This window comes from Eumetopias jubatus, unplaced genomic scaffold (genome assembly GCF_037043125.1).
Source record: "Eumetopias jubatus isolate StellerSeaLion01/CBP00866 unplaced genomic scaffold, mEumJub1_p1.0 scaffold_2, whole genome shotgun sequence".
NCBI lineage: Eukaryota > Metazoa > Chordata > Mammalia > Carnivora > Otariidae > Eumetopias > Eumetopias jubatus.
In genome coordinates, this window is record NW_028274808.1 from 146,792,367 (window position 1) to 146,820,203 (window position 27,837).

Here is a 27,837-nt window from a genome sequence, read left to right on the forward strand (position 1 = left end):
ATGAAGAGCTTGCACCAGAATATATTGCTTTTGTCAGTAAGAAAGTTTTGCTGCTAAATAAATGAATGAAAACATGAATAAATCAATTAATATAAAGGAAGCTGAAAAAAAAAAACCTGTGTGCATTAACAACATTGATTTATGTCCTTCACTCTTGACTGGTCTGTAACAGTTTGGGGATTAGCAGCCAGTTTGCACACCACTCTTTGAGTAGCATTGCTGTGGGTGACAGTTGTCATGCAAGACTGCATGGCCACAATACCAGATCTTTCGCGTACTGGAGGAAAATCTGGACTTTTATGAGTTCTCCTATTTTTTCAAATGTTTTACTTATTGGTAACTAATTCAGTTGTTAAAAGTTTTCTTTAAATCAGAAAAATTGAGAAAGTAAAAATTCAACCTGTTCTTTAACATCCAGTTCAAATAACACCTTTTGCATATACTTTTCCTTTTCTTTTTTTCCCATCATCACTGCCCTGGTCTCTCAGTCCGTAAGAAATCTCTTCCATTTTGGATTGTGCCATCATTAGTTATATAGATATGCTATATGCCTGCCTTTAGTCTCAGCTCCCTTAGAGCATTGTCAATATTCAGGGTCTTTTTGTATTTTCTTATAGTGCTTAGCACAGAGACTTGCTATTTGTAGATGCTCAAAATATGAGGTTGATTGTGTTAATTTAATATATGCAATTATCTGAAATTAAAAGCTGTTTACACAGGAAAGAGCCTTGGACAACATTTTAGATATATAAAAGTTCATAAGTGTCTAAGAATGAGAATATCAGCAGAAATCTTTTAGACATACACATTCACGGAGCTGTGGAACAGATCCAGATTTAAGCCTGTGCTTAGCAAATCCTTATGATATTTCTCACCTACATGTAAACTATCCTCAAAGGCTGTAAAAAGAAGGGACATCTTATCTACTAGTTTGGTTTGCTTTTATAATACCAATCCAGATTATGAAGGTGTTCCCATCCAATATGAGTACGCTGATTTAAAATTTTTCTGTGGGGTAATCTTGAGAAGGAATATGTTAAGATAAAAATTGATAAACCTACAGGGGTGCCTGGGTGGCTCAGATGGTTAAGCATCTGCTTCGGCTCAGGTCATGATCCCAGGATCCTGGGATCAAGTCCCACATCGGGCTCCCTGTTAGGCGGGGAGCCTGCTTCTCCCTCTGCCTCTGCCTCTCTCTCTCTCTCTGACTCTCATGAATAAATGAATAAAACTTAAAAAAAAATTGATAAACCTAAAATATATCCAGAATGAGGAGAAAAATAACCTTCATTTTTTTTTCAATTCTAAATTACTGTTACATATATGCCATTTGACTCTGCACTGTAGAAAGGAAGAAGGAATTTGTGGTAGGAAATGGAAATAATAAATGTGAGTACAGCCTTTCAGGTGAGCTATAGATTGACAGGCAACTCCTTCCCCCCCATTTCCTTCTCTCTTTCTCTCCTTCTCTCTCACACACACATGCAGGCCCTATAAAAGAAGTTCAAGCCCCTACTTATTTCTCAGAGGATATAGAAGTTTTAATGAAGTGTGACGGTCCTGGAGAAAAAGGACAGTGGCAGGATTTATCAGTTTAGTTCTCCTTGGGTCCCAATCTATGAGTCTATAGTTACAGTGGTGGTGGGGGGAAGAGCTGGTCTCAAAGACGTCAGTGACATTGTCCATGCAAGACAGCATCTTACCGAATCTAAGCTCTTTTTTGGTCTTTCAGTGCTTCATAGCTCAGGAATAATTTAAATAGTCTTTTCTGTATGACGATATATTTACAGACCTCTGGAATCCTCTTGGTATTTAGCAGGGCCAACTTTTCATTTGGGGGAAAAAAGTATGTTTATTTACCAGGTTCTTTGAATAATATCTCTGCTTCCAGTTCTCTAGTATCCTAGAAATCTCATATCCTGCATAAGGGATTCTTATTATTCCATAGGTAACACCTGTAGTGTTCATTTCCTTTCATAAAAGTGAAATTTACCAAGTTAATAAATTATTATTTTGAACTGTAAGAGACAAATTTTAGGGGGATAATATAGTGAAGGTCAGTGAAGGGGAGATTTCATTGCTTAAGAGAGGAATTAAGAGGATTTAGGGATTCTTGTGATGACAGTTCTCAGGGCTCCTGGCTGGCTCAGTGGGTAGAGCATGTGACTCTTGATCTAGGGGTTGTGAGTTGGAGCCCCACGATGGGTGTAGAGATTACTTTAAAAAATATTTTTAAAAAAATGCAATCACAATTCTTAGGGTATTTCAAATATGTGAAATGATATTGGGCGATAGATGAAGAAAGGCTAAAATGTACAATACAGTATGCTTAAAGAATTGTGGTATTTTCACTGCCCAGGTCTTCAGTATTTCATACCTTTTTTTTTAAAGATTTTATTTATTTATTTGACAGAGAGAGACACAGGGAGAGTGGGAACACAAACAGGAGGAGTGGGGGAGGGAGAAGCAGGCTTCCCGCTGAGCAGGGAGCCCAATGCGGGGCTTGATCCCAAGACCCTGGGATCATGACCTGAGCCGAAGGCAGAGGCTTAACAACTGAGCCACCCAGGCGCCCCTCATACCTTTTTTTAATTTAAATTCAATTAGCCAACATATAGTACATCATTAGTTTTTTTTTAAATTTTTTATTGTTATGTTAATCACCATACATTACATCATTAGTTTTTGATGTCGTGTTCCATGATTCATTAGTTGCATGTAACACCCAGGGCTCATCACATCACGTGCCCTTCTTAATGCTTTGATTATCAGTTGGGCTATTAAGTCAGTCTTCAGGGGCTATGTGCAGTAGCTGTCCCCTGTGAGTTCTTGGTAGTGTTACCAGTTGTAAGTTCTGAAGTCTTTCATTTAGGAGAAGTGGCCGCTGGAGTTGAAGGAGTAATGGGGCCTGTGGCATTCGATTCTGGAATGGCAGTGGGATCTTCGGCAAGCCCAGGGTCATATTCCTAATCTGAGGCTGAATCATAATCTTCAGTGCCATGGGGATACTCTTCAGGGTGGGTGACATCTTCAGGCACAGTGTCAGCAGTTGTCCTGGTAGCAGTGGTGGCATTAGGGGGAGCAGAAGTGATGTTGGTCACAAGCAGAGTGGTGCCAAGGGTGGATGTGTTCGCTCCTGGAGCAGCTGTGGTGGTTTTCGGAACCTCTGCGGTGGCCGCAGTGTCAGTTCCAGTGCCACTGGCACTGTTGGTGCTCACTGTAGTGGCTGTGGGGCTGGTCACGGGAGCAGTCACAGCAGTCTCTTCGGTAGTGGTACTACTACTGGTGGTGGTGGTGTCAACTGCAGAAGTGGTTGCCGTAGCAATAGTGCCAGTTCCATAAGTAGCTGTGTCACCTTCAAGGATAGTGGTCTCTTGTCTCGTGGTGGTGGTATCAGCCAACTGGGTGGTGATTTGAGATGCAGAGCTGGTAGCAGCAGGTGAGAGGGTGGTAGTACGGGCTTTTGCATTAGGTGTAATTTGAGCTATGTTAGTAGTAATATCATTAGGATATCCAGTGGTGATTGTGGTGATATCTGCAAAGATAGTAGTTGGTGCTGTGTGTGATGGCAGGAGCTGCCTCTACAGAATTCTCTGATGGCTGCTTTTTTGGTTGATTTTGAAAAGGCTTATGAGGTTTAGATATAGAGTTTGAAGTTGAGATGGAGGAGATTTTATTAGACAAGATAGTGGTGGATGAGGTTTGTGCACAGGGTGCCTGGGAGCACGTAGGAATGCTGGATCCACTGGAGACTGGTTAACAGAATGCAAAGGTCTCATCTTCCTTGGTTTGTGTTTGGAAGCTAGGCGCTGGCTTTCAGCAGAACTACATCCTTGAAACTTGGCTGTGAACTTAGCAATTCTTTTTGAAACAGACCTGGAGCATGGTAAATTGTTTGGTGGAGACCTCCTGGAAGAAGCTCTCTTTGTTTCACTCTTAGAAACTTCAGAACGTTGGCCATTTAGACTTAGGAACCAGATGGCTCCTCACTGCACCTTGGGAAAATGATGTCTGTTTAAGTGCAAGTGTAGCAGCTGGACCCTTTTGTTTTTCTGTCTTTACAGCTGATTTTCATGTAGTATTGGCACCTGAAGACCTTTTTCCTGTCTGACGGGAAAATGGTGTCTGCTTGAGTAGAGACTTGGTATTTTTGACTTTTTCTGCTTAGGCTTAGTAGTTTTCTTTCTTTTTATAGCAGTTTTGGTGGTAGATGGTTGTTTGGACTCAGACTTGTCAGCTGAAATCAGTTTGTGTGCAGACTTGTGGATTAAGTTCTGTTTTTTTGAAGTTGATTTTGATTGTGGCTGTTTTTGTGCAATCTTATTAGCTAAGAATTGCTTTTTGGTAAGGGTAGACCTTTTTGCTGCATCTTGGGAAGATAATGAGCTCTTGGATGTAGACTTGGAAGTTGAAGATTTTTCAAATTTAGGTGCCAGGGATTGGTTTGGTAAAACTGATGAAGGTGATTTTGGTTGAGTCTCGGTAAGTGAAGCCCGGCTTGATGACTGCTTTGATATCTGGGCTTGGGCCTGTCTTAGTGCAGCCTGGACATGTGAGAACTTGGGTTTTCTGGTTTTGGAAGGTGATTTGAGCCTCAATAGCTTTTGTCTTGACTGGTCATAAGTTTTAAGACTCTCACTTGTCTGCAAATAAAAAACTATACAAATTTTAAAAAATGTGTGGCACTGGTCACAATCAAGTCACATTGGTTGAATTTAAAAATATTCACTAGTAAAAATAAGAAAGTGACCATTTTTAATTTTTTTCAGGTTTTATTTTTATTTTTTTTTAAGTCTACTTTTTGGAGCAGTTTTAGGCTTATAGGAAAATTGAGTAGAAGTTATTGAGAGTTTCTATATACTCTCTGCCTCAACATATGCAGTCTCCCCTACTTTCAGTATGCCACACCAGGGTGGTATCTTTGTTACAGTCAGTGAACTTACATATGCACATCATTATTCAAAGTCCATAGTTTGCATAGATTTCACTCTTAATGTTGTACATTCTGTGAGTTTTGACAATACATGTAAGGGCATGTATCCACCACTATAGTGTCTTATAGAATGGTTCACTACCCTAAAAATTCTTTGTACTTTACCTATTCATTCTTCCTAACTCCTGGTAACCACTGATTTCAGTTTTGCTTTTTTCAGAATGTATTATGGTTGGAACTATACAGTATGAAGAAAGATTGGCTTCCTTCACTTAGTAATTTGCATTTAAATTTTTTCCATGTCTTTTCATGGTTTGATAGCTCTTTTTTTTTTTTTTAGTACCAAATAATATTCCATTATTTAGATGTACCACAGTTTATTCACTCATCACTGAAGGACATCTTGGTTGCTTCCAAGTTCTGGCAATTATGAACAGAACTGCTATAAACATCCATCTGCACATTTTTGTGTGGACACTTTATAATCCCACTACATGAATATATAAAGAGGGATATAATAATCAGAGTTCATGGTAAATTTTTTAAAGCAACAAAACATGCTTTATCCTGGTTACAAACACAATGATATTTTACTCTAAGATTTCTTTTTGGCATATGATTGATACGAATCTCTTTATCTTTTTCTAAATGAGAAAAAAAATTACTTGTTAAAGGTCATTGAAAACTTACCAAGAAGAATGTAGTAAGGTTCAAGATGATCATAGATAAGATGAGGATCTTCATCTTTTCTTCATAGACTAACAAAAAAGGAAAGGAAAAGAAAGGAAAGAAAAGGAAAGGAAAGGAAAGGAAGAAAGGAAGGAAATTAAGAATAAAGACAGTCCATACTTAATTGTGTAAATAGTCTAAATTATTTTAGTAAATCATGATATTAAGACTTCTCAAGGAGCAATGCTATCACTAAATAATTTACTGGTTACCCAAGACCTTTTTGCATCCTTTATAAAGTTCTAATAATATGAGAGTAATTAGAGTAATTGGAGTTAACAGCATAATGCTTCTTTAAATATAAGAAAAAGTCCATTATTTAAGTAAAAATTATTTTTAAAAAGTTTTAGTGAAAAAAATTGTAATTCATACTTTTAGGATGTTTAAGCCAATACTTCCATAGAGAGCTGGAAGTGTTGAAGTAAGCACTGAAGTTGGCACCCACTTTTTCAGCAGTGTCTTAGGCAGAATGAAGCATTCCTACTATAGCAGTTTTTACTTAACAAAGACAAACTTGCTTTGTGATTTTTACTTAAATTGCATTTTATCAAATGTTGCTATTCAGCCATAGAACTTGAGTAATTCATAGGAATAAGCTTTGATTAAACTGCCCAGAAAGTGAAACTCTGTCTTTTGATAGTATGTGAACAGTTTCCATGAAAAGACATGGAGAAAATTTAAATGCAAATTACTAAGTATAATAATGTTAGAAACAAGTTCAGTTTGTCTAAGTCAGCAGAACATTTCAATGATTAATTTAACTATTACATTTGTGTCCAAACTTTGGAAAGCCCAGAGTCTAATGAAAAATCAACGTCCCAAACTCTTATTTGTGTTAGATACCTTAGAAAAGTTTTCTCCTCTGTGTTCTGGTCAGATTTTATCTTCTCTTAACCAAGCTGACTCTTCTCCAGTAGACGTTTTCTCCAAATGAAAACTGGTAAGCACTCTTTGAATAAATAAACCTTTCATCCCTGGATGTCCCTCCTACTTATTTCCTATTGGGGAGAGACTGAGAAAACTTTAATATCATTACTACTGGCAAGGGTTAACACTAATTAAAAGAAAGCCAAATCTGTTGACAACATCCATTGCTTTCATGGATTCTTTTTGTGGAAATGTTTCACTGATAAATTTTAGAAAAAATAATTTTATTCCTTATAAAGTTTTTATTATTTTTACTATTACTTGACATCATTAGTTTAAAATTTATCATTTCTATGGCATGAAATATTTAAAGGTTTTATTCATTAAAGTTCTGTTTTAACATCCCAATAATGGTTGTGGGTATTTTGTAATGAATAATTCAAGAGAATGATTTTTAAATTTGGAAAATAACTATGCTAATGTCAAACAGTAATTTTAAAGGAATGTATAAGAGTTTAATCTTGCCTTAAAGAGTTTCTGGGATTTTTCAGTATATTCCAATAAAATGTGCACATAAAAGAATACATTTGATCTTTTAAGTCTGTTTTTGTTCATCAGCCTGACTTTATAGTCATGATTTCAATAATATGGGCATCTGGCCACTACTCAAGTGTATCATATTAAGAAGAGAGCATACCATCATCTACTTCTTTTAAATAGTCTGCTAAAGTTAAGATAATACATAATGTTGATATAGCAATTTAGTTATCATTCTGTTGACCTTCAGCTTTCTTTCCTTGAAAATTGAGAGTAAGTTATAAAAACATTTTCTCTTTATACTCTTATATTACATGATTGGTAATAATGATTTATAGTAATTCTCTTTTGAGTTTAAACTTGGTTTAACAATATATCACTGGCTTTTGTGGTCTGATTCGTGATCACTAATAAACTGCTAAGGTCAACATTTATTTTTTTTTTAGATTTTAGCAAGGAAAGTCTAGGTTATTTAATCCTCTTAAATGGTATTTCAACTTCAGTCATTAACAATCCACTTATTCCTTTATTTACTCATTTGTTTAACAAATACTTATTTAGTTCCTGCACTGTATCAGGCCTTACCTTGGAGACAGTGGTGGGCAGAATATAGTTCCTATGTTCAGAGGGCTCATAGGCCAGCAGGAAAAGTAGACAGGCAGGTGAAACAGAGTTTGATGAGTCCTAAGGGGGAAAGAAATGGCGGGGGCTGGATGGTATGGTAGTGCATTAGTGGATCATTTGATCTTGGAAGTTCAGGAAAGGTTTTCTTAAGAATGTGATATCCAATGGGCACCTGGCTGGCTCAGTTGGTTAAGTGTCCCAACTCTTGATTTCGGCTCAGGACATGGTCTTGGTGTTGTGAGACTGAACCACGTGTGGGCTCTGCACTCAATGGGAAGTCTACTTGAGATTCTCTCTCTCTCTGTCCCTCCCACCCCCCACTCTCCCTAAAATAAATAAATAAATCTTTTAAAAATTGGAATGTGATATTTAAGTCAAGGAGTCAGATTTTGATTATGTGATATGAATTATCAGAAGAACTTGAACAGTTTCAGAGAAGCACTGTTGCTGTTACTGCTAAAGCAGCCGCAGGAGGTTTTGAGTCCCTGGAGTGTATGGTGTGCGGATGTAAAGGAGAGAGATGATGTGGAAAGGTAATAGCAAAATCATGAAAGTTGACTTTATCTTGTGGGCAGTGGATGTCCTTGGAAATGTTACTTAGCGAATTTAGGGATAAAGGAATGAACATTGACTAAATGCCCAGTTGATACAGGGTACCTTAATGAATATCTCTGATTAAAGGTTGTATGTCCTAGTAGTAAGATAATGAAGGCTGGTGGATTGAATTGCTAGAGTTCAAAGCTAAGCTCTACCACTTAGTGGTTTACGATCTTGTGTACTTAATTACTTAATTACTTAATCTCTCTGAGCCTCAGTTTCCTCATTTATATATGAGCATAATAATAGTACCTAACAGAGTACTACGTGTGGAATAAAGTAATACCTGTAAAATCCTTGTTACAGAGCCTGACACATATATCAATAAATAAAAAATATTACTTTCCATTCGATTTATTGCTCAAGGTCACATGGTAAGGATAATTTTGAGCTAAAACTTTGAGGTTTATCCTAATCTAAAGCCCATAAATTTTTTATTATCTTATGTCTGCTTTGAAGTTGTTTTCACATACAGAAAATGAAGAGCAGTAACAAATTATTTCAGGAGGTTGTTGGTGAAGATTAATATATGCAAAAATGCTTTATATATAAGATTTTTTTATTTTAAAGTAGTTTGCTTCGTATTTTATTTCATCTACCAGACTGGAAATGCTTTATAGTAGTGTTCACATGGTTAAGAGCATGGACTTTAAAGCAAAACTATCTGTGGGGCGCCTGGGTGGCTCAGTTGGTTAATCATCCAACTCTTAATTTCAACTCAGGTCATGATCTCAGGGTCGTGAGATTGAGCCCTGTGTTAGACTCTGCACTGGATGTGGAGCCTGCTTAAGGTTCTCTCTCTCCCTCTGCCTTTGCCCCTTCCCCATCCCCCCTTCCCCTTTCTCTTGTTTTCTCTCTCTCTTTAAAAAAAAGAAGAAAAAGCAAAACTATGTGGATTCAAATCCCAGCCCCATTTGGGGAAAATTATTCATTTCTCTCGCATAACAACAGCAGCAGCAGCAACAACAACATGTAGTCCATGGGCACATATGAAATGACTAAATATGTGTAAACAAATAGAAGATTGACTGGCCTATAGTATATATTGTATAACTGTTGATTGCATATTATTATTAAATATCATTATTGTTAAATGCCCCACAATAATTCTTATAGTACTTTGTACCTATTTGGTGATCAATGTTTTTTGTTAAATTAATAAAATAAATTCTACCTCTTCCACATTTTTACTTTTTTTTTTAAGATTTTATTTATTTATTTGACAAAGAGAAACACGGTGAGAGAGGGAACACAAGCAGGGGGAGTGGGAGGGGGAGAAGCAGTCTTCCGGCTGAGCAGGGAGCCCAATGTGGGGCTCAATCCCAGGACTCTGGGATCATGACCTGAACTGAAAGCAGACGCTTAATGACTAAGCCACCCAGGTGCCCTTTTTACTTTGTTTTTTAAGAAATTAATAGTTATTAATGGTCATGGCAAATAAGGCTCAGCCATACCATGCTCCTGACTATGCCTTTCTTCCAGACTCTAAAATTTGAATGAGAGAGCTGGTGAAAGGCTACAGATCATTCCTAATAATAGCACATCTGTTGAGAATTTCAGCAAAAGATTAGATGGGTGACAGGTAAGCAATTTGTAGGGGTTGAGTGATTTGTATTTTCTCTGGCAGGATGTGTTAAATATGGAGCAAGCACATAAACAACCCATTTATTTACCTTGTATATGTGTTTAAGGGAAAACCCTATTTTTGGACTTTATTCACCAGTGTTTGTAGACTGGAAGACCTTAATTCCAGAAACTTCCTGGTGTGTGTGTGTGTGTGTGTGTGTACATACATGCGCATGCTCATGTTTATGTTTGGACAGATGTGAGACCATAGCTTCCGGTCTAGAGGAATCTGGTCATGCAGGTCTAGTCTCCATCAATTTCTGTAATTTTGCCATGTATGTGTGTTTGTAATTGTGGTCATCTGTAGCTTGCCTGTGCCCAGAATTTCCTCCCAGGAATGATTTAACATTAGCACTTAAATTTTATGTTAACTCCAGAGTTTCCAGGGCTCTCAAGAGTCACTTTGTGGTCCCTTGGATTGAGACATCATAGCTTAGTTCTTTTCTGGTTCCAATGACTTAGTTGTAAGTTTAGATGTTCAGTGTCATCCTGGAGAAGACGTACTTAATCACTGTTAGACCGAGGACCACTTTGAGAATTGGATAACATTATGAACTTTGCCCCCAGATAAACTTGTTTACTGAAACTCACACTAAATTTGCTTTGAAGTGACAAGGTTTCAGAGATCCTTGAGGTATATCTACAGACTCCTCAATTAAGAGATCCACTTGCATTCAAATGGCTTTATTGTGCAAGAAACAAAAAATTAAATGTGATATGGACGTAAAATGTGAAGGGAGAAGAGAAAGGAGCCAAATCCATCAAAATCACATTCTCTCTTGAATGAATGTAGATGAGTGACCAAAGGAGAGTTTAGAGTAGTCATTTAGCTTCATCAAGACCTATAAAAAATGATGACAGTTTAGGAATTTAGTTCATAGTATGCTAACAGTTCTCATGTACAATTTTGTTTAGCTTAAATGATTTGTCTCTTATGTCTGTATCCAAGGATTTTATCAAATTAAATATTTAAATTTAAATATTTAAAATTGGCTTATAGTAACTGAAAATAATTGACTTCATCTAATATTTACACCAAAATAATGTCCTTAACATGCTTCTTTATAAGTAATATTATATACTGGTTTTAACTTAGAAATCTAGGTTCATGAATTTTGAACAATTGTAGCTATTGAGATAATTATTATTTCATTAAAAACATAATCATGTAACATTTTGAATCAATACAATATATAACTGTACTACTTGTTTTCATGTTGTGCCCATTAATTTTCTCATTTTGTTTTCCAAATTTTAGTAAGTCCAAAGTTTACCCAGCATCTTATCTTCTTTTTCCTACCATATGTCCTATTAAAGAGCAACTAAATAATACAATTTATAGATACATTGATCTAAGGAAAACATAGTGAATTTTCTGTTTTTCTGTATATTAGACAGTCCATATAGAAATAGATAGCAGAGTAATTACTTTTTACTATCTGAAACCAGACAACCAACCAAACCAGACTGGTTTGGTTCCCAGTTTTGAACTTCTGAGCTGTGGTAATTTACTTAAGATTCATGGGCTTGTTATTTTTCTTTTGTGAATTGAAGATAGTAATATAATCTGTTCCATATGGTTGCTATAGGAATAATCTGAGATAACTATATAAAGTTTTTATCATTTAGTAAGGACAGGGTATTGTTTAAAAGTAAATTTTAGCATTTACTGATTTTATTTTTCTAATATAGTTGGCAGACTGATCAGTTTTTACAATCTTTTCACAATATGCATTATCACTTTATAGAAACCAAAATTATGAGAAAATGAAAGTTCAGAAAGAGTAATGACTTGTCTAAAGTCACAAGATGGAAGAAATAGCCCTCTGGTCTAACACTGGTCTAATGCTATTCCTCTTGTATCACAGGTCACTGTGTTGTATTTCAGATATATAATATATAGACAGGTTGATGTGCTGAAAATATTTATTGCAAAGAAACTCAAAATTTTCTATTTTATTGATCTTTCCCTTTAATTTCTTTCCATAAGTTTCAAGTTATTTTAGACTCTGCCATTTTTCATTGATCCAAATAATAAATGGAAGTGTTGGCATCACATTTAAGGTTCTGAAAGTATTTTAAAAAAGATTCTGAAAGTATTCTTTTAGTATGTATGTGCTTTTAAAATTAAGAATTACAATTCTTCCATGGGTTCATCTTAGAATACAAGAAATTTTGAGTGCTTAAACTTCACGGATCTTTTCAGAACTGATGTCTGAAATAAAGAAATGCTTGGGAAATATATTTCCTTTTGCTCGATTCAGGGCAAAATTAGAGTGCAAGAACACAGTTAAATGTTTAAAATATATTTAAACTCATATTCTATATAAATGTTCTCAGAACATTTATTTTTGAGATAAGAAAAATCACAAGTTTAACATAGTATTTCACTCTACTTTCTGTGTGTATAAATAGGAATGAAATAAAACTGGTAGATTTGAGGAGTGTTCTGATTGTTGAAATAAGGTTTGATAATAACATCTCCAATTTTTCTGCATTTTGTAAAATAAGATATTTCATTTCTTATTGGAACAGAATCCAGTATATCAATGCTATGGCACTATCAAATTAAAATTATAATGAACCCATTTTGCCTGCTCTTATAACAGGCTTAATTTATCTATTATACTAGTTTAAGTATTATGATTGTACCGATAAATTCATGAATCTTGTCTGTACTATTTATTTTTGTCTTTTGCTCACTTACCTGTGTTGTCTTTGATGTTTCCTCAGAGTTTTTAGACTATAGGTGAAGTAACGGGAACTGTGGTAGTCTCAGGTGTGCTTGTGATGGTGTATTCTGAGAAAGCCTCTGAAGTGACTACAGTGTCCACTCTTGATTCAGTGGTAGGAATAAGTGTAGGCTCAGCAGTAGCAATGGTATTGATGGTAGGGATGCCTGTCTTATCCTGAATTTTCTTTGCAGGGACGGCAATAAATGATGGATGTAGGTGTGGGCGATGTACCACGGTGGGTGGGTAGGCATTTGGCAGGACTTGCCATTGAGGAATTTGGGCATGTGGCCTAAATACAACTAGTTTTGCATAATATGGATAAGGCACATATTGATGATTAATTGGTACAGCTGGTCTATGTGGGTAGTAAGTGTGTTCATAGCGAGGATAGTTATTCAGCACATAATGAAATGGGATATACTTGGCAGTTTTCTGATTGAATGGTCTTTCATCATTTTCACGGCACTGTAAAAAGAATACGTTATGGACATGGTATTATTGTAGGCTAGAATGTAGAGATATCTTAAATCAGAAATTTTTAAAGTATATATTTTAGTGTTTGACATTGAATAACTACAATATTGGAAATAGTGAACTCAGCAACCATATTATTTTATCATACAGATTTGTACACTTCCTTTCTACTTTTTGATTTTCAACAAATATTAAAAATAATATTAGTTTCAGACAAATTAGATGAAGTAATACATAATGTAAAACCACGTTGCCTAGGTCTTGGCATAGATGAAAAGCACTCAGTAAATGTGGGACATTATAATAAGTACAATAGCTAGAAAAATCTCATAGAGAGCTTTCACATACTGTGTACAAACTTAGCACACACACAGGAATATATGTGGGTATATAAATATTTTCATATATTTGTGTATATGTATATATGTGTTCTTACCACATATTTGTAAATGTTTACAAATTTTATTTATCTAGAGACTAGGCTGAGGGCACATTTTTTTTTCTAAATTAATTATAGTAGAATAGTAAAATAATGTGATGTGGGAGGATTCCTGGATTTATACTTTGGATTCTTTTCAGCTTCATTTTATTCATTAAAGATCAGTTAGGTAATTTCCCATTTTTATTTGTCTCTGTTGCTTATGTGCATTTATAAAAATATGTCATTAGATCTTTCCATATGAGTAGAACAAAGCAACAAAATTACACTGCAAAGCAAGTATTTCTTATGAAAGGAGACGTATTTAAATGTGTTCATTCAAACATATTTGGGGAACAAAAAGAGGAAGTAAAAGCAAATGTATGAGAAGTATTCAAAGGTGGGTCAGAGAGCAACCTTTCCCCAAGTCTTCAGTCGGGAGAGATACTAGACCTTACATTTGTTTTCCTTTATTCTCAATATTAAACTCTGAGACAGTTTTCTCATGCTGCAAAATATACCTGAAAACCCAAAACACATGACTTGGGTTATAAAAAGAATCCAAGATTTTCAGATGAATATTGAGGTTGATTCGTATGATTGGCTGCTAAAGTGGTTTTTTTTCAAAGATTATTAGATTATTTTATGGGGTTTATTTATTAATTTTTAGACAGAAGGCATTTAAATATCATTGAACTTTGCATAATATTATACTTTAGAGTTCATGTCTCTACTAGAAATAATGAAAATAAACTTACAGGTGGCTGTTCCTGGTTTTGCACCTCTGCACCCTGCTGAGGTTCACAGAAATAAGAAATAAGTTAAAAAAAAAAAGCATTGGGTAGAGTCCAGATTTTTTTTGTGGTTTTAAAAATATTTTGTACTAAAGACAAAACATGGTTTCTTTGTTTTTATTTTAATATTGTAAAATATTGTAAAGCATTCTCCATGGTTATTTAATCTATAAGGCCTGTGAACCACTCAAGAAGTGACAGCAGTAAACTATTTAAAATCTTTAAAATCACCACTGGGGAGAAGAAGAATTTAAGGTTGAAAATAATATGATCATCTGACTCCTATGCCAACAAGTATACATGATATTTGCTTCAATGAAAAATATGAATAACCTATATTCAGTTTGTATTGAATGTACATCGGGTTTTTTGTTTGTTTTTTGAATGTACATTGTTAAAAATAAGAGGAGCATTGAGTATATTTTTTTTCTGCTCTCCTACCAGGATGATATATGAGGTTTATCTAGATTTAAAAAAATTGCCTTTCACATAACATTTGTATATAAATATTATATGATAATAGTGTTTTTTTTAATCAACTTTCATTTGTTTTTACAATACTTTTCTTAATTCTGGATTACAACATGTATAGGGAATCAGAAGTGAGAAAACAATTTCCATAAGCATATATATATAAAGCTTTAAAAACTCACAAAGGTTTTATAAAGTTTTGAGATGAGGTCATAATGATGTGGAAAACAAAAGGAAAAGAAAAATTATTAAATTTCCTTACTACTTACAGCCCATTGACAAGTCCTTGAAACAAGCAGAGTGACATTCTTCTAGGGACTCAACTGCCTCAGTGTTGACACTTTGCTAAGGGCAAAAGGCAATCTTAGCCTGACCCTCAGGATCCTATATGTCTACTTTAACATATAAAAATTCCTTTGGAAACTGCCTTTATCTTTACCCCCCAAGATACATGTTGGCAATCATCCCCCAAGCATATGACCCACCGATATACATCTGAAGGGTCTCATGACTAAGGTTTTATTAGACAGTAATGACCTTTTCCCAACAATAGCTAGCCCCCTCAAGATCCTGGAAACCTTGCTTCCAAAATTCCTTATAAACTTACACTATCTCTAACCCCCTCCCAACTTGGAAGTATATAATGGGCCACTCCTCATGACCCCAGTGCAGTTCTTTCTGCCCACGGGTCCTGCCCCTGTGCTTTAATAAAACCATCTTTTTGCACTAAAGACATCTCAAGAATTCTCTCTTGGCCGTAGGGTTCGAACCCTAATGTCTTTACTACATCAATAACAAGTGATATTTTTTAAGTGATAGATCTAGTTCAGGACTTTTCACACATACCCTTTGGGTATAAAAAGACTCTAGAAACCTTTTGGAAGATGTAGGTAGAGAAAATCAGAAATTTGATAAAATAATAAAATTCAGGATATGTTAAGAGAATTCTTTGCTCTAAATGCATTATATTACTAATTTAAAATTTAAAAAGTCATAGAAATATTATAGAAAGTTTGCCTACACTCAAAAATTCTTCTAGACATCTTCATATAATATCAATTTGTACATATGTTTCTGGTATATGTTCATTTTAGTGCATTTCTTATATCTTGCTTTTTTTCAAGAAGCGTGATCTCATATTAATTTTCAATTTATCTCATAGTTTTTATACATGGATATTTATAATTGAAAAATGAATGCTTAATGATTATGTCATGAACTGTTTATTCTTTATTGCTAACCATTAAGCTTCTTTCAAAAAAACTGTTTTATTATAAATAGATAGATGAATAACAACTGTATACCAGTGTCCTTTTTAGTAGTTTTCATAGATTCCTTAAGATAGTTCTTAAAAAATGTAACTTTTGGGGGGACAAAAATTATTTGATAGGAATTATTGGATTGCTGTACAGAAAAGTTGTGCCAACTTATAATGCCACCAATAGGCTATAAGAGTGTGCAATTCATCACATAATTGTTAGTAGTAAATATTATCCTGACTATATTTAGAGAGAAGGGATAAATTAACACATAAAAAATACAATCACAATATATGTATAATTTTGACATAAGATTGAATGGTAAATCTATAAACTTTTATTCTTCTTTTGAATTATTTGTTCATGTCCCTGGAACTTGAAGCCTTTGTGAAAATGGGAAGGAGTGTTTGGGATCTAGTTGCTTAAGTTGCTCAGGAAGAGGTTGCCATAGAGCAGGCAGTTGTGGATCATGTGATATTGCGATTTATAATAAGAAATTCATATTTGGTCTTCATTCTAGTTTCTGGCACAGTTCTCCTAAAACCCTTATAATTTCCTAGGTTAAATGTTAAAATTATCTTTTATTATGTTATTTGGACCCCACCTAAGGATGGGGGCTGGTTGCCAGAGAAACCAACCACTTGATTTGAAGGTTGGGACTTTCAGTCCTACCCCCTGATCCTCCAGGGACAGGAAAGGGACTGAAGGTTGAATTGGTTACCAGTGGTCGGTAAGTCATCCTTATGTAATGAAGCCTCCATAAAAGCCCAAAAGGATGAGCTGGGAGAACTTCTGGTTTGGTGAACACATGGACATTTGGGGAGAGAGACATTCCTGGAGAGGGCATGGGAGCTATGCCCCTCTTCCCACATACCTTACCCTATGCATCTCTTCCATCTGACTGTTTCTGAGTTATATCAATTTATGATAAACTGGTAATCTAGTAAGTAAAACATTTCCTGAGTTCTGTAAGCTACTCTAGCTAATTAACCAAACCCAAGGAAGAGGTTGTGGGAACTTCCCATCTATAGCCAGTCTTCAGAACTACAGGTAACAGCCTGGGCTTGCAACTAGTGTCTGAAGTGGGAGGTATTGTAGGTCTGAACCCTTAACCTGTGGAATTTGACCCTATCTCTGGCAAGATAATGTCAGAATTGAGTTGAATTTTTCAACACTCTGGTGGTGTCCAAAAATTACTTGGTGGTGTGTGAGGAACCCCCCCACCCCCGCCGCCCAACACATATTGGAATTCTGTCCAGGAACTAAAATAAGAATTTTCTTATTTAAATTTTAATCCCTGCCCCTCAAAGAGACAATCCAAGTTTGGAATGTTCTGGTGGCCACAATAAAATGGAATTTCAAAGAATAAATGAAAGAAAATAAATGTAAAGTCATAATAATGCAAATTTTTAAAGAGTTTGACTCTAAGAATTTACCTAATAGAATTACTTAATAGATATAAACTTAAAAGCAAGTTTAGTAACAAATGAATTATGAAACAAGGACTAGTGTCTTCTAAAATTTATAACTTAAGAGATGATCATATAACATCTTCTGTTTGTCTTCTTGCTCTTGCTATTGGCAAGGGATCCCTGAATGAACATGAAAATGAAACAGAGCAAAAGCCAAAACAACAATGAAAGCAAGTAAAAAAAAATCAAAAGAAAAAAGCCAAACCTTTTTCCTTGGTCCTATAGCTTTAACATACAGCATGCAATTCAAGAAAATTCCTGAAAACCATAGAATTGAATACTATTCCTGGGGAGGAGTCAGTTGACATTAATGGGAAGAGTATAACAAAAGACACAATGATGTTTGAATATTAAACGTAGATGTGTCAAGGTTTTTGATACTGGTACAAAATCTTTAACCAAACTCCTAAAGTTTTAAGGATTTAGTCCCTAAAGAAAATGGATCTGTGTAAGATAGGAATTTAATTAAAGGGATTTCTGATCCTGAACTATGATTTATGTATTTATTCTTTAGGAATTATTTTTAGAGCATTTTATAATCCAAAAATATTTCTACTATTGTTTTTTCCCCCCAGAATGTATTTTCTGTATAGTATGAGAATTTTAAGGGTTTTTCATAAATAATAAAGTGTGATTTCTTAATTCCTGAGAGCTAAAAGCATATACAGAAGAACATGACTTTAATTTTGTAATATAAAATAAATAAAAAATAAGTTGCTTTAAAAATTATAGCTAGTATGCAGTTATTTTGTCCTATGAAGTGTAACTGCACTTAGAAATTTGCATAATTAGAACTTTTAAATAAAATTTTCTTAAAATCTTACTACAAATTGATTAGATGAAATTAACTCACCAAAAATGGCAAGGCTAATGCAACGATATTCACAACTAGGAAAAAACTCTTCATCATTGCACCTAAAAAAAAAAAAAATTAAAAGGCTCTTTTATAATTTAGAAGTGATTTGGGACAATTTCTGTTTGTTTGTTTGTTTTTGCTTTAAGGGAAAAAAGAGCTAGATTTATGGGTAGATTTAGCCAATGTGGAAAATCTATTTCATCTTAAGGTTTAGAAAAACCAAATTTGAGATTTTCAGGGATACCAGCTTTACCAACACTAGCATCAGTTTTAGGAAGAGAGTTACAACATACACAAATCAGTGTAAGAGGAAAGTGGAAAATGCCACAAGTGGTTTTTTGCAGATAGAAGGTTTCAGTTAAGAGAATCATCAAATTCTTTGTGAAGGAGATGGTGTATAGATGGGATTTGTCCATGGAGAGATAAATAGGGACAAAAACTTCCCAAACAGAGGAGAGGAGAGAGGAGAGAGGAGAGAGAGGAGAGAGGTGAGAGAGGAGAGAGAGGTGAGCAAAGTGAGGAGAGAGAGGAGAGGAGGGAGAGGTGAGAGAGGAGAGAGGAGAGGAGGGAGAGGAGAGGAGAGGAGAGGAGAGGAGAGGAGAGGAGAGGAGAGGAGAGGAGAGGAGAGGAGAGAGGAGAGGAGAGGAGAGGAGAGGAGAGGAGAGGAGAGGAGGGAGAGGAGAGGAGAGGAGAGAGGAGAGGAGAGGAGAGGAGAGGAGAGGAGGAGAGGAGAGGAGAGGAGAGGAGAGAGGAGAGGAGAGGAGAGGAGAGGAGAGGAGAGGAGAGGAGAGGAGAGGAGGGAGAGGAGAGGAGAGGAGAGGAGGGAGAGGAGGGAGAGGAGAGGAGAGGAGAGGAGAGAGGAGAGGAGAGGAGAGGAGAGGAGAGGAGAGGAGAGGAGAGGAGAGGAGGGAGAGGAGAGGAGAGGAGAGGAGGGAGAGGAGGGAGAGGAGAGGAGAGGAGAGGAGAGGAGAGGAGAGGAGAGGAGGGAGAGGAGAGGAGAGGAGAGGAGAGGAGAGGAGGGAGAGGAGAGGAGAGGAGAGGAGAGGAGAGAGGAGAGGAGAGGAGAGAGGAGAGGAGAGGAGAGAAGAGGAGAGGAGAGGAGGAAGAGGAGAGGAGAGGAGAGAAGAGGAGAGGAGAGGAGAGAGGAGAGGAGAGAAGAGAGGAGAGGAGGAAGAGGAGAGGAGAGGAGAGGAGGGAGAGGAGAGGAGAGGAGAGGAGGAAGAGGAGAGGAGAGGAGAGGAGAGGAGAGGAGAGGAGAGGAGAGGAGGGAGAGGAGAGGAGAAAGCCTTGGGGATATCCATGGACATTTTGAATGGAGTAGTGTTTTATAAGAAGGGAAAGATAAAGTTGAAAAGGAAGTTTAGGGCAGAAAAAGGAGAGGCCTTGAATGCCAGGTGAAAGAGTTGGGCCTGGTTTTGTAAAGAACAGAAACTAGTTGAATGGTTTTAGGTTGGAGAGTGTTGTGACTATACATTCCTTTGGAGGACTGCGTTCTAGCCCAGTCCCTATCTCTGCTTGTTTAGCTTTGGCCAAGTAATTTCCCTTGCCTGGACTTTCTCTTTCTAAACTATAAAATGAAGGTTTAACTAAGTGATTTCTAAAATTCTGTAATTCCATGATCGATCTAATGGGAACATGTAAGATGGAGGGAAGGGGGTGGATCCTGAAACTGCATTCTTTATAACATACTTCTGTAGTAATCATAAATGATATTATCGATTGTTTTCATAAGAAATACAGATATGGCAATTACAGTTTTGGTTTTGGTTTTGAATATATAAAAAAATAAATTAGCCTTATCCTTATAAAGGAATATGGGTTGTCACATCTGCTTATTTGACTCTTTTTTATTTATTTTTTTTGAAGATTTTATTTACTTATTTGACAGAGAGAGACCCAGCGAGAGAGGGAACACAAGCAGGGGGAGTGGCAGAGGGAGAAGCAGGCTCCCCGCCGAGCAGGGAGCCCGATGCGGGGCTCGATCCCAGGACCCTGGGATCATGACCTGAGCCGAAGGCAGACACTTAACAACTGAGTCACCCAGGCGCCCCTGACTCTTTTTTAAATAAATTATCTTTTTAGAAAGATTCATGTAACACTTCAAACTTTTAATATTTTAACATATATTGTATTTGTGAAGCAAGTACTAACTACATCTTGTTACAGCTCCTGTTATTGCCATACTTGTAATAGACTTGAGTCCTACAAACAGTTTTACAAAAGAGGGTCACAGAGTTAAAGCCCAGGCTTTGACAGGGGAAGCACATCAGATTCTATTTGCCTCCATTCCCAGGTAATAATGATTAAGAAGGCTGTCTACTAAACTGACTTCAAAGCTGTTGATGGGATATCAGTGGATAGAAAAGAATTCTTATGGAATCAAATCTGTACAACTTACAGCAAACTCAAATTTCATTGAGAGGGATGGGGTTCCTTATTATTTCTTTACTTGCCAGTTCTTTATTGAAATATATGTGACATATAACACTATAAATTTAAGGTATACAACATGTTGATTTGATACATTTATATATTGTAATATGATTGCCATTGTAATGATAATTAATACCTCTACCATGTCCTATAGTTCCTATTTCTTTTTTGGGGGGAGGGGTTGGAATGATTAAGATCTAGTCTTGGCAAGTATCATGAATATAGACAACAATACTGTATTATAATCAGATTATAAGATTAAAAGTTTTTAAAATTATAAACTGAAAAATAAATTTCTCTGGTGAATAGGACTCCTGTTTAATTCTCACAAAATTATAACACACACACAGGCACATGCACAAATACAAAACATTCTGTAAAATGATAATAATTCCTTCCTTTTTAGCATAAACAGAAACCAGAGAGATAAGACCATACGTTACTTATCATCTACTTAAACTAATTAGTACTTGAAGTTGCCTTCATCACTTGGTAAGATAGAAATGATTTGTGAAATAGTAGAACTATTCAGCTTTCATGAGGATACAAAAGGCATGTTTTAAAACAATAGTTATAAACAAATAAAACTGTGACCTTTACATAGAATTATATTTGAAATTAATTAAGGGATCGATCTGGATTATTATTATAAGTCATTTGCTGAAAAGTTATCTTTCCATGTTTGTCTGTAGAAATAGGTCCTTTGTCTTAAATACCTTCTTTTTTATTTTTTTATTATTTTTTTAGTTTCTATGATTTTTTTAAGTTTTTATTTAAATTCCGATTAACATACAGTGTAATACTAGTTTCAGGTGTACAATATTTTGACTCAACACTTCTATACAACACCCCATGCTCATCACAAGTGCTCTCCTTAATCCCCATCACCTATTTCACCCATCCCCGCCCCCCACCTCCACTCTGGTGACCATCAGTTTTGTTCTCCATAGTTAAGAGTCTGTTTCTTGGTTTGCCTCTGTACCTTTTTCTTTAGAATTTACATTGTCTTTAGTAGTTTATCAGTATCAAAACTTGACCTTTACCCCAAAGTGAAGTTAAAGGTAAATTTGATCCTAACATCATTCAGAATCTAAGGTTTAGGTTAGAAACTAATGTCAAAATCAAGTAAGACATATTCAAGCTTAATAATAAAAGGAAGAAAATGTGCTTCTAAAATAACTTTGGTGGTATTATTACTAACTATTGTGAAAAGGAATCATTCTGTCTGAATGTCTCAATATAATTACCTTTCCTTGTGCCTATCAGGTCTTGCTTAGCAGTAAGTTGAGTTGGCCTCTCAATTGTAGGGAAGACCCAAGGTAAATAACCGAAGACTTAATAAAGGGTATTAGTGCCTTGCATCACGTGGTTTTTTTCCTCCTACATTTTACCGAATAGGAAGATGACAAAAAAGAAAGATTTGATGACAGCAGGGTCATCTTTGGGTCAATCTTAGTTAATGAAATGCAGAGGGGGAAATAGAGTTGTCATTCATAAAGCTTGAAAAGAAACTAGTCACACTTTAAAGAATGAATTTTTATGTTTCTTAAAGAGATACAGGAGAGTTCTAAAAAATCAATTGCATTCTTAATTAACTAATCCTACCTATTTGAATTAAAACTGTTGTAAAAATGAAAAATAGCTAACCACAACACTCTCATATTTTAAGGATTTTTTTCATTTAAGAACCTGGATATCAAGTGATACTACATATATTATGAACTCTAGTTGGTCTTCTTTATGGAATTACAACTACTGATTTTTAAAAATTAGAAAAATTACCATTTCTTATACACCCAAGAACAATTTCTTACAAGTTAAATCTACGTGTGAACTATTTTAATCAATATAACATAGCCATTTGCATTTCAGCTGCAACATATAGTTTTCAGTCAGCTTATGATATAAACATTCAATACACATTTGTTCATTGATTAAGCTCTTACGAAACAAGTTTTATTTTAGATTTTTAGATTTTAGTAATATAGGTAACACTCCGGATATACAAAATTAAATTATTGAGTTGAGGATAATTGTTCTGTTTCAGGGATAGCTTATTCTAAAATATGTAGTAAGTATCATAAAACCACCAATATGGGGGATGTTTTGGTAAAATACAGCTAACCAAATAATTTGCCTAGCTAATTCAGAAAAGGATATTTTCTTTTGTTTACATTTCTCTGGGGAAAAAATTGTTAATTGTGCTGTGAGGTCTTGGCAAGACTGAAGTATTTTCGGGAATCAATGTAAGACTGCCAGAATACAAGAAATAATATCGGCATTGTAGCTCTGCCTATATTCTTGTCTTTTTCTTAGAACTATTTCATGTCTTAGAAAGTTAGGAACAGTATTCAGAATCATTGAATGATTGCTTATTGAGTTTGTACAGAGTGAGTTGAGATTTTCTGTTTCTCAGAATATTTGGCTTTTGCTGTTTGAAGAAAGATGGCAGAGATTCAAAACTGCTAAAACAAGCTGCTAGAATAATAAGACCAGCCATTCCAAATGGACTGTTTAATCATACCTTTTTTCTTTGCTTGTCAGGGTCAAGTGATAGTTAAAGATTTTGGACTGGTCAATCTCCAAATCATGAAGGTGTTCCTTTCTACGTGATAATTTCTCAGTCATTGATTTAGAGCCATAGAATGATACTGATTCTCAGTTGAGTCTTTAATTCATGATTACCATAACTTTATTTAAATTTATTATTATTACTACTATTATTATTATTCACAAGTATCAGAGGCTCAGAACACCTTTAATAACATTGTTTTAGTGGGAAAATGTATTTCAGTAATTATATTTCACCTGGGAATGCTAGGAATCCTTACCCATACCAAGAGAAAACCATTTCTACAGTGGGGTCACCCATCCACCTCAAACACTAATCTGACCTTTTTGAAAAACAGGATATTATTTGTTGAGCACTTATATTAGATCAGGTACTGTTTCAGCCATTAGGGATAAATTAGTAACCAAAGCAGGCAAAGATCCTTGCCCTTGTGAAGCTCATAGTCTAGCATTTACTTGAGTACTAGTGACACTGAACATTCTCCATACATATATTGACCTAAGGCAGTCTAGGAGAGCTAAAGAGTTTCGAATGACTTATCTAGATGAACTAGGTGAACTCTTCGTTGGAGCTATTCAGATACCCTGGTGTTTTCCAAAGAAAAACAAAGGGAAGATCAGAACTACCATGATGCGAAATCTCTCAGGAAGTTGGGATAGTGGTAAACAAGATCTTCAAACTTCGAGTGTTTGCAATTTGAAACTAGCCTTGACCTAGTCATATGTTCAATTCAGGGGTCAAGTCTACTCCTGAAACATTCCTGGAGTGTGGGAGGGGGACCAGGAGGACTTCTTTCTGTTTAGGTCTTAAAGCAGTGTCTATTTATGTAACTACATATTGGAGCTGAGTAAGAGTTGATAGTGGGTTCATAAATTCACATTTCAAGCACTATGAAATAATCATTTTGTGATAAGTAAAATGGTGATTATTGACACCTATGCATTCTTTTATCCATGACAACTTTTTGTTCTGTTAGCATTTTTCACATTTGATAAATACTTTATCTCTCTTTTCTTTTCCTTTTTTTTTTAGTGTTTTAGGAAATGCTTTTATTTATTTATTTATTTATTTTTCAGTATGTGCCCTCTTTAATACCCATCACCAGGCTAACCCATCCCCCCACCCCCTCCCCTCTAGAACCCTGTTTGTTTCTCAGAGTCCATAGTCTCTCGTGGTTTGTCTCCCACTCCGATTCTCCCCCTTCATTTTTCCCTTCCTGCTACGTCTCTGGTGGTCTAGTGATTAGGATTCGGTGCTCTCCCTCTCTTTTCTTTTCTTTTGGTGGTATTCACAGCATGTGGTTTTATTTTTTTCTGTCTCATTTTATTTCTCAGCTCCTTCATTAGTACCAGGCTGATGTCAATATTCTATCACATGCTTGGAGTGTAACGATGTTTGTGACAATAGTTGCAATGTAAATAGCTAACACAACTTTCTATATGATTAATTCTTAAGGCATCAGAAAATTAATATTTTAATGCAGAAATCTGTATGCTTTGGAAACCTTTGCTGTATGTGAAAATTCTGGGAAAGTGGTGTAAAATGCTTTTAAATTTTTTCAACACTAGCAAAATGGAATATTGCAATTTTGCTTTCCTAAAGACAATGCATTTAAATAAACAGTACACACATACACAGTTCTTATTAAAAACAAGGCACTTTGAGAATGTAGTAGACAGTCACAGTCTCTGCTTGAAGAGAGCATGTACAGAGATAATATGTTCTGTTGGACATAGGTAGGGAGACCCTTTTCAGGCTCTGAGAAGACATTTGATATCATCTGGAGCCCAGAATGAGTGTTGTTATGACTTTAGCATTAGTGCACATATAAATGCTTTTGTAACTTTTAGCATCCCAGAGTTTCTGGGTTCACCATTATCATATAGTGAACACAGATCAAAAAATAAAAGGTAATCAAGAAAGCTTTCAATTTTGTAAAACATTATATATCCAATATGATCCTAGGACTCTCTGTAACTCTGTGCTTTATTTACTCCAATAGGTCTTTTATTCCTCTCATACCATTCAAAATATATAGCCAGGTCAACTATGACCTCTATGTAGCCAAATCCAGTGCAAATGGATTTGAAAAAAAAAAATCCAGTGTACCTTCTCTTAATCAACCTCTGGAGCCTTTGGCATGGTGATTGGTCTTTCTGACTTGTGATGATATATTCTTTTGTTTTTACCTCTCAAATTACGGGCTGCTTTTAATTTCGTTTTTGGTTCCTCTTATGTTTCTCAAACTCTTAAATTTGGGAAAACTTTTATGGATTCTTCCAAAGTTTACCACCCTTCTACCATTTTCCCCTCTTTTTAGTATCATTATGGTTAACCTACTCATTCCTATAGTTTTAAATACAATATGCATTCTCTTAACTTCATTGAACTACAGATTCAGGTATCCGGCAGTTGCTTTAACATCTCCATTCGCATGTGAAATGGACATCCCACATTTATCATGAACAAAACAGTGTTTGATTTCCAAACACATCTTTTTTTCTCAACTAAGTCCTCTACTAGTTTTTTCCTTTTTAGTAAATGACACCATGATACTCTCTGTGGCTGAAGACAAAATCCTATGAGTTATCTTTTGCCCCTCCTCAACAATCCATTAGAAGAGTTATAAGCCCTGTTTTTACAATATACCTGGACTCTGCCAGCATTTTCTAGTCTTATTGCCCTAATCAGTCCCAGCTACTGACATCTCATACTTGACCATCTCAGTATTTTCTGGTGTCCCTACTTTTACTTTTGTCACCTTACAAACATTCTTCACACAGTTAAAAGTGTTATTTTTTGAACATATGCCTGATATGATTATTCTCCTGCTTAAAGCCATTCAGTGGCTTCTTCTAGCACTTACAATAAATTCCAAGCATTTTATCAGTGCCTGTTAGTTTCTATATGATTTATTACCTCTCTGTTCCTCTTAAGTTATCTTCCACCATTTTTTCTCTCGCTCTGTGTCAGCCTAAATAACCTTTCTGTTCCTAGAAGATGCCATTCTCTTTCCCAAATCAGGAACCTTTTCCTTGTGTTCATAGTCTCTGAAACTTACCCTAATTCTTCTCAAATAGTGTCTCCTTTATATTATTTAAGTTTCAGCTCAAATGTCTTCTCAGAGATGTTTCTTGGCACATTTTCTAAATAGTTCTTTGCTTCCCTTCATCACTCTATTATTTTATCTTCTTATTTTTTTCATAATATATTACAACATGAAATTATTTTCAAAATTTATGTGTGTTCATTTACTATTCTCTGTCATCTTTCATTAGAACCTAAGCTCCCCACTGCATAGCGTTATGTCTGGCACACTTTTAGACACTCAAATATTTGTTGCACAAATTATTGATTATCTGAATATTTGTTTAAGTTGCAAATTTTTATGTCACCACACACTACTGAGTCAGAATTTTTAGAGGAGGAGCATCACTGGAAATCTGTATAGTAAATAAGCACCTAAATAGCTTTTAAAACTCTTGATAGTTTGGGATTCACTACTTTATTCTGGATGATGTCCGAACCTGGTCATGAAGAACTCCGGATGTAAGCAGGTGTATTATCTGTTTTCCGTGGAATTATGATTTACTTCATTGTGGAGCCAGTGTATGTGGATAAGAGATGGGTTTTCTGGGAGTGGCTTTCCTGAGAGCATTAGAACTGACTTCCCTCTGACTGTGGAGCTGAGCTCTTGCTGGGCTTTCACTTGGAGAAATACTACCTCCTGCATGTCTTAGCCATTTACTAAGGAAATAACTCATCAGGTGATATCTGTTTTCTATGTCCATATGAAAAATTAGCAGAAATGTGATGTACTGAACAAGAATATAATAAGGTATTTATTGCCTTCTCTTTGTTTCTCAGGTCAGAGGGTATTCCTAAGGTTAGGGGAACTTGATATTAATTTTTTATTCATTAGAAACAGGTTCTAAATTATTTTATTCTCCATCTTTTGTTCTCTTTTACTTTGACTAACAAAGACAAATGTCATTAAAAATACTAATTTAAGGGGCACCTGGGTGGCTCTGTTGGTTAAGCATCCACCTCTTGATTTTGGCTTGGGTTATGATCTTAGGGTCCTGGGATCGAGGCCTGCATTGGATTGGTTCTGTGCTCAATGGGAACCCTGCTTGAGATTCTGTCCCTCTCCCTCTGCCCCTCCCTCTGCACACATGCATGCTCTCTCTCTCTCTAAAATAAATGAATAAATAAAATCTTTAAAAAAATACTAATCTGAGTAGAGTTTATCCATTCAGTAGACATCTGTTGAACATTTAATTTGTGCTTATATACTTGTCAATTACCTTTTTATCCATTAAGGTTCAGCTCAAAGTCATCTGTGGGACCTTTCCTAATTTGTGTAGGCAGAGCTAGTTGCCCTTCTGCTTTAAAAACAAACAATCCCCCTGCAAAAACCCCCCCCAAACCAAAAAAACA

At 35.6% G+C, this 27,837-nt stretch overlaps 1 protein-coding gene and 1 pseudogene across 2 annotated transcripts; both read right to left on the reverse strand.

Annotated features, from left to right (window-relative positions):
* Positions 1 to 2,966: 2,966 nt before the first annotated feature.
* Positions 2,967 to 5,677, reverse strand: LOC148164913 (uncharacterized; annotated as a pseudogene).
* A 6,974-nt stretch (positions 5,678 to 12,651) lies between these two features.
* Positions 12,652 to 18,446, reverse strand: CSN3 (casein kappa). 2 transcript variants are annotated; one of them, XM_028100524.2, is made up of 3 exons: positions 18,390 to 18,446; positions 14,299 to 14,331; positions 12,652 to 13,113 (listed from the first exon to the last, which is right to left on the reverse strand). In XM_028100524.2, exons 1-3 carry the CDS (start codon positions 18,444 to 18,446, stop codon positions 12,652 to 12,654), a joined length of 552 nt encoding a protein of 183 aa, XP_027956325.2. The 2 variants fall into 2 exon arrangements, with proteins under 2 accessions (XP_027956325.2, XP_087876920.1); XM_088020794.1 differs by having other exon boundaries at positions 14,299 to 14,334.
* Between the last annotated feature and the right edge of the window lie 9,391 nt (positions 18,447 to 27,837).

What these genes read in the sequence shown, in the direction of transcription:
- CSN3 (XM_088020794.1), bottom strand. Translation starts at nt 18,446, where the DNA reads ATGATGAAGAGTTTTTTCCTAGTTGTGAATATCGTTGCATTAGCCTTG. An exon ending in CATTAGCCTTGCCATTTTTG is followed by an intron (nt 14,335 to 18,389) that starts GTGAGTTAATTT and finishes TGTGAACCTCAG; the next exon opens with CAGGGTGCAGAGGTGCAAAA. An exon ending in AAAACCAGGAACAGCCACCT is followed by an intron (nt 13,114 to 14,298) that starts GTAAGTTTATTT and finishes TTCTTTTTACAG; the next exon opens with TGCCGTGAAAATGATGAAAG.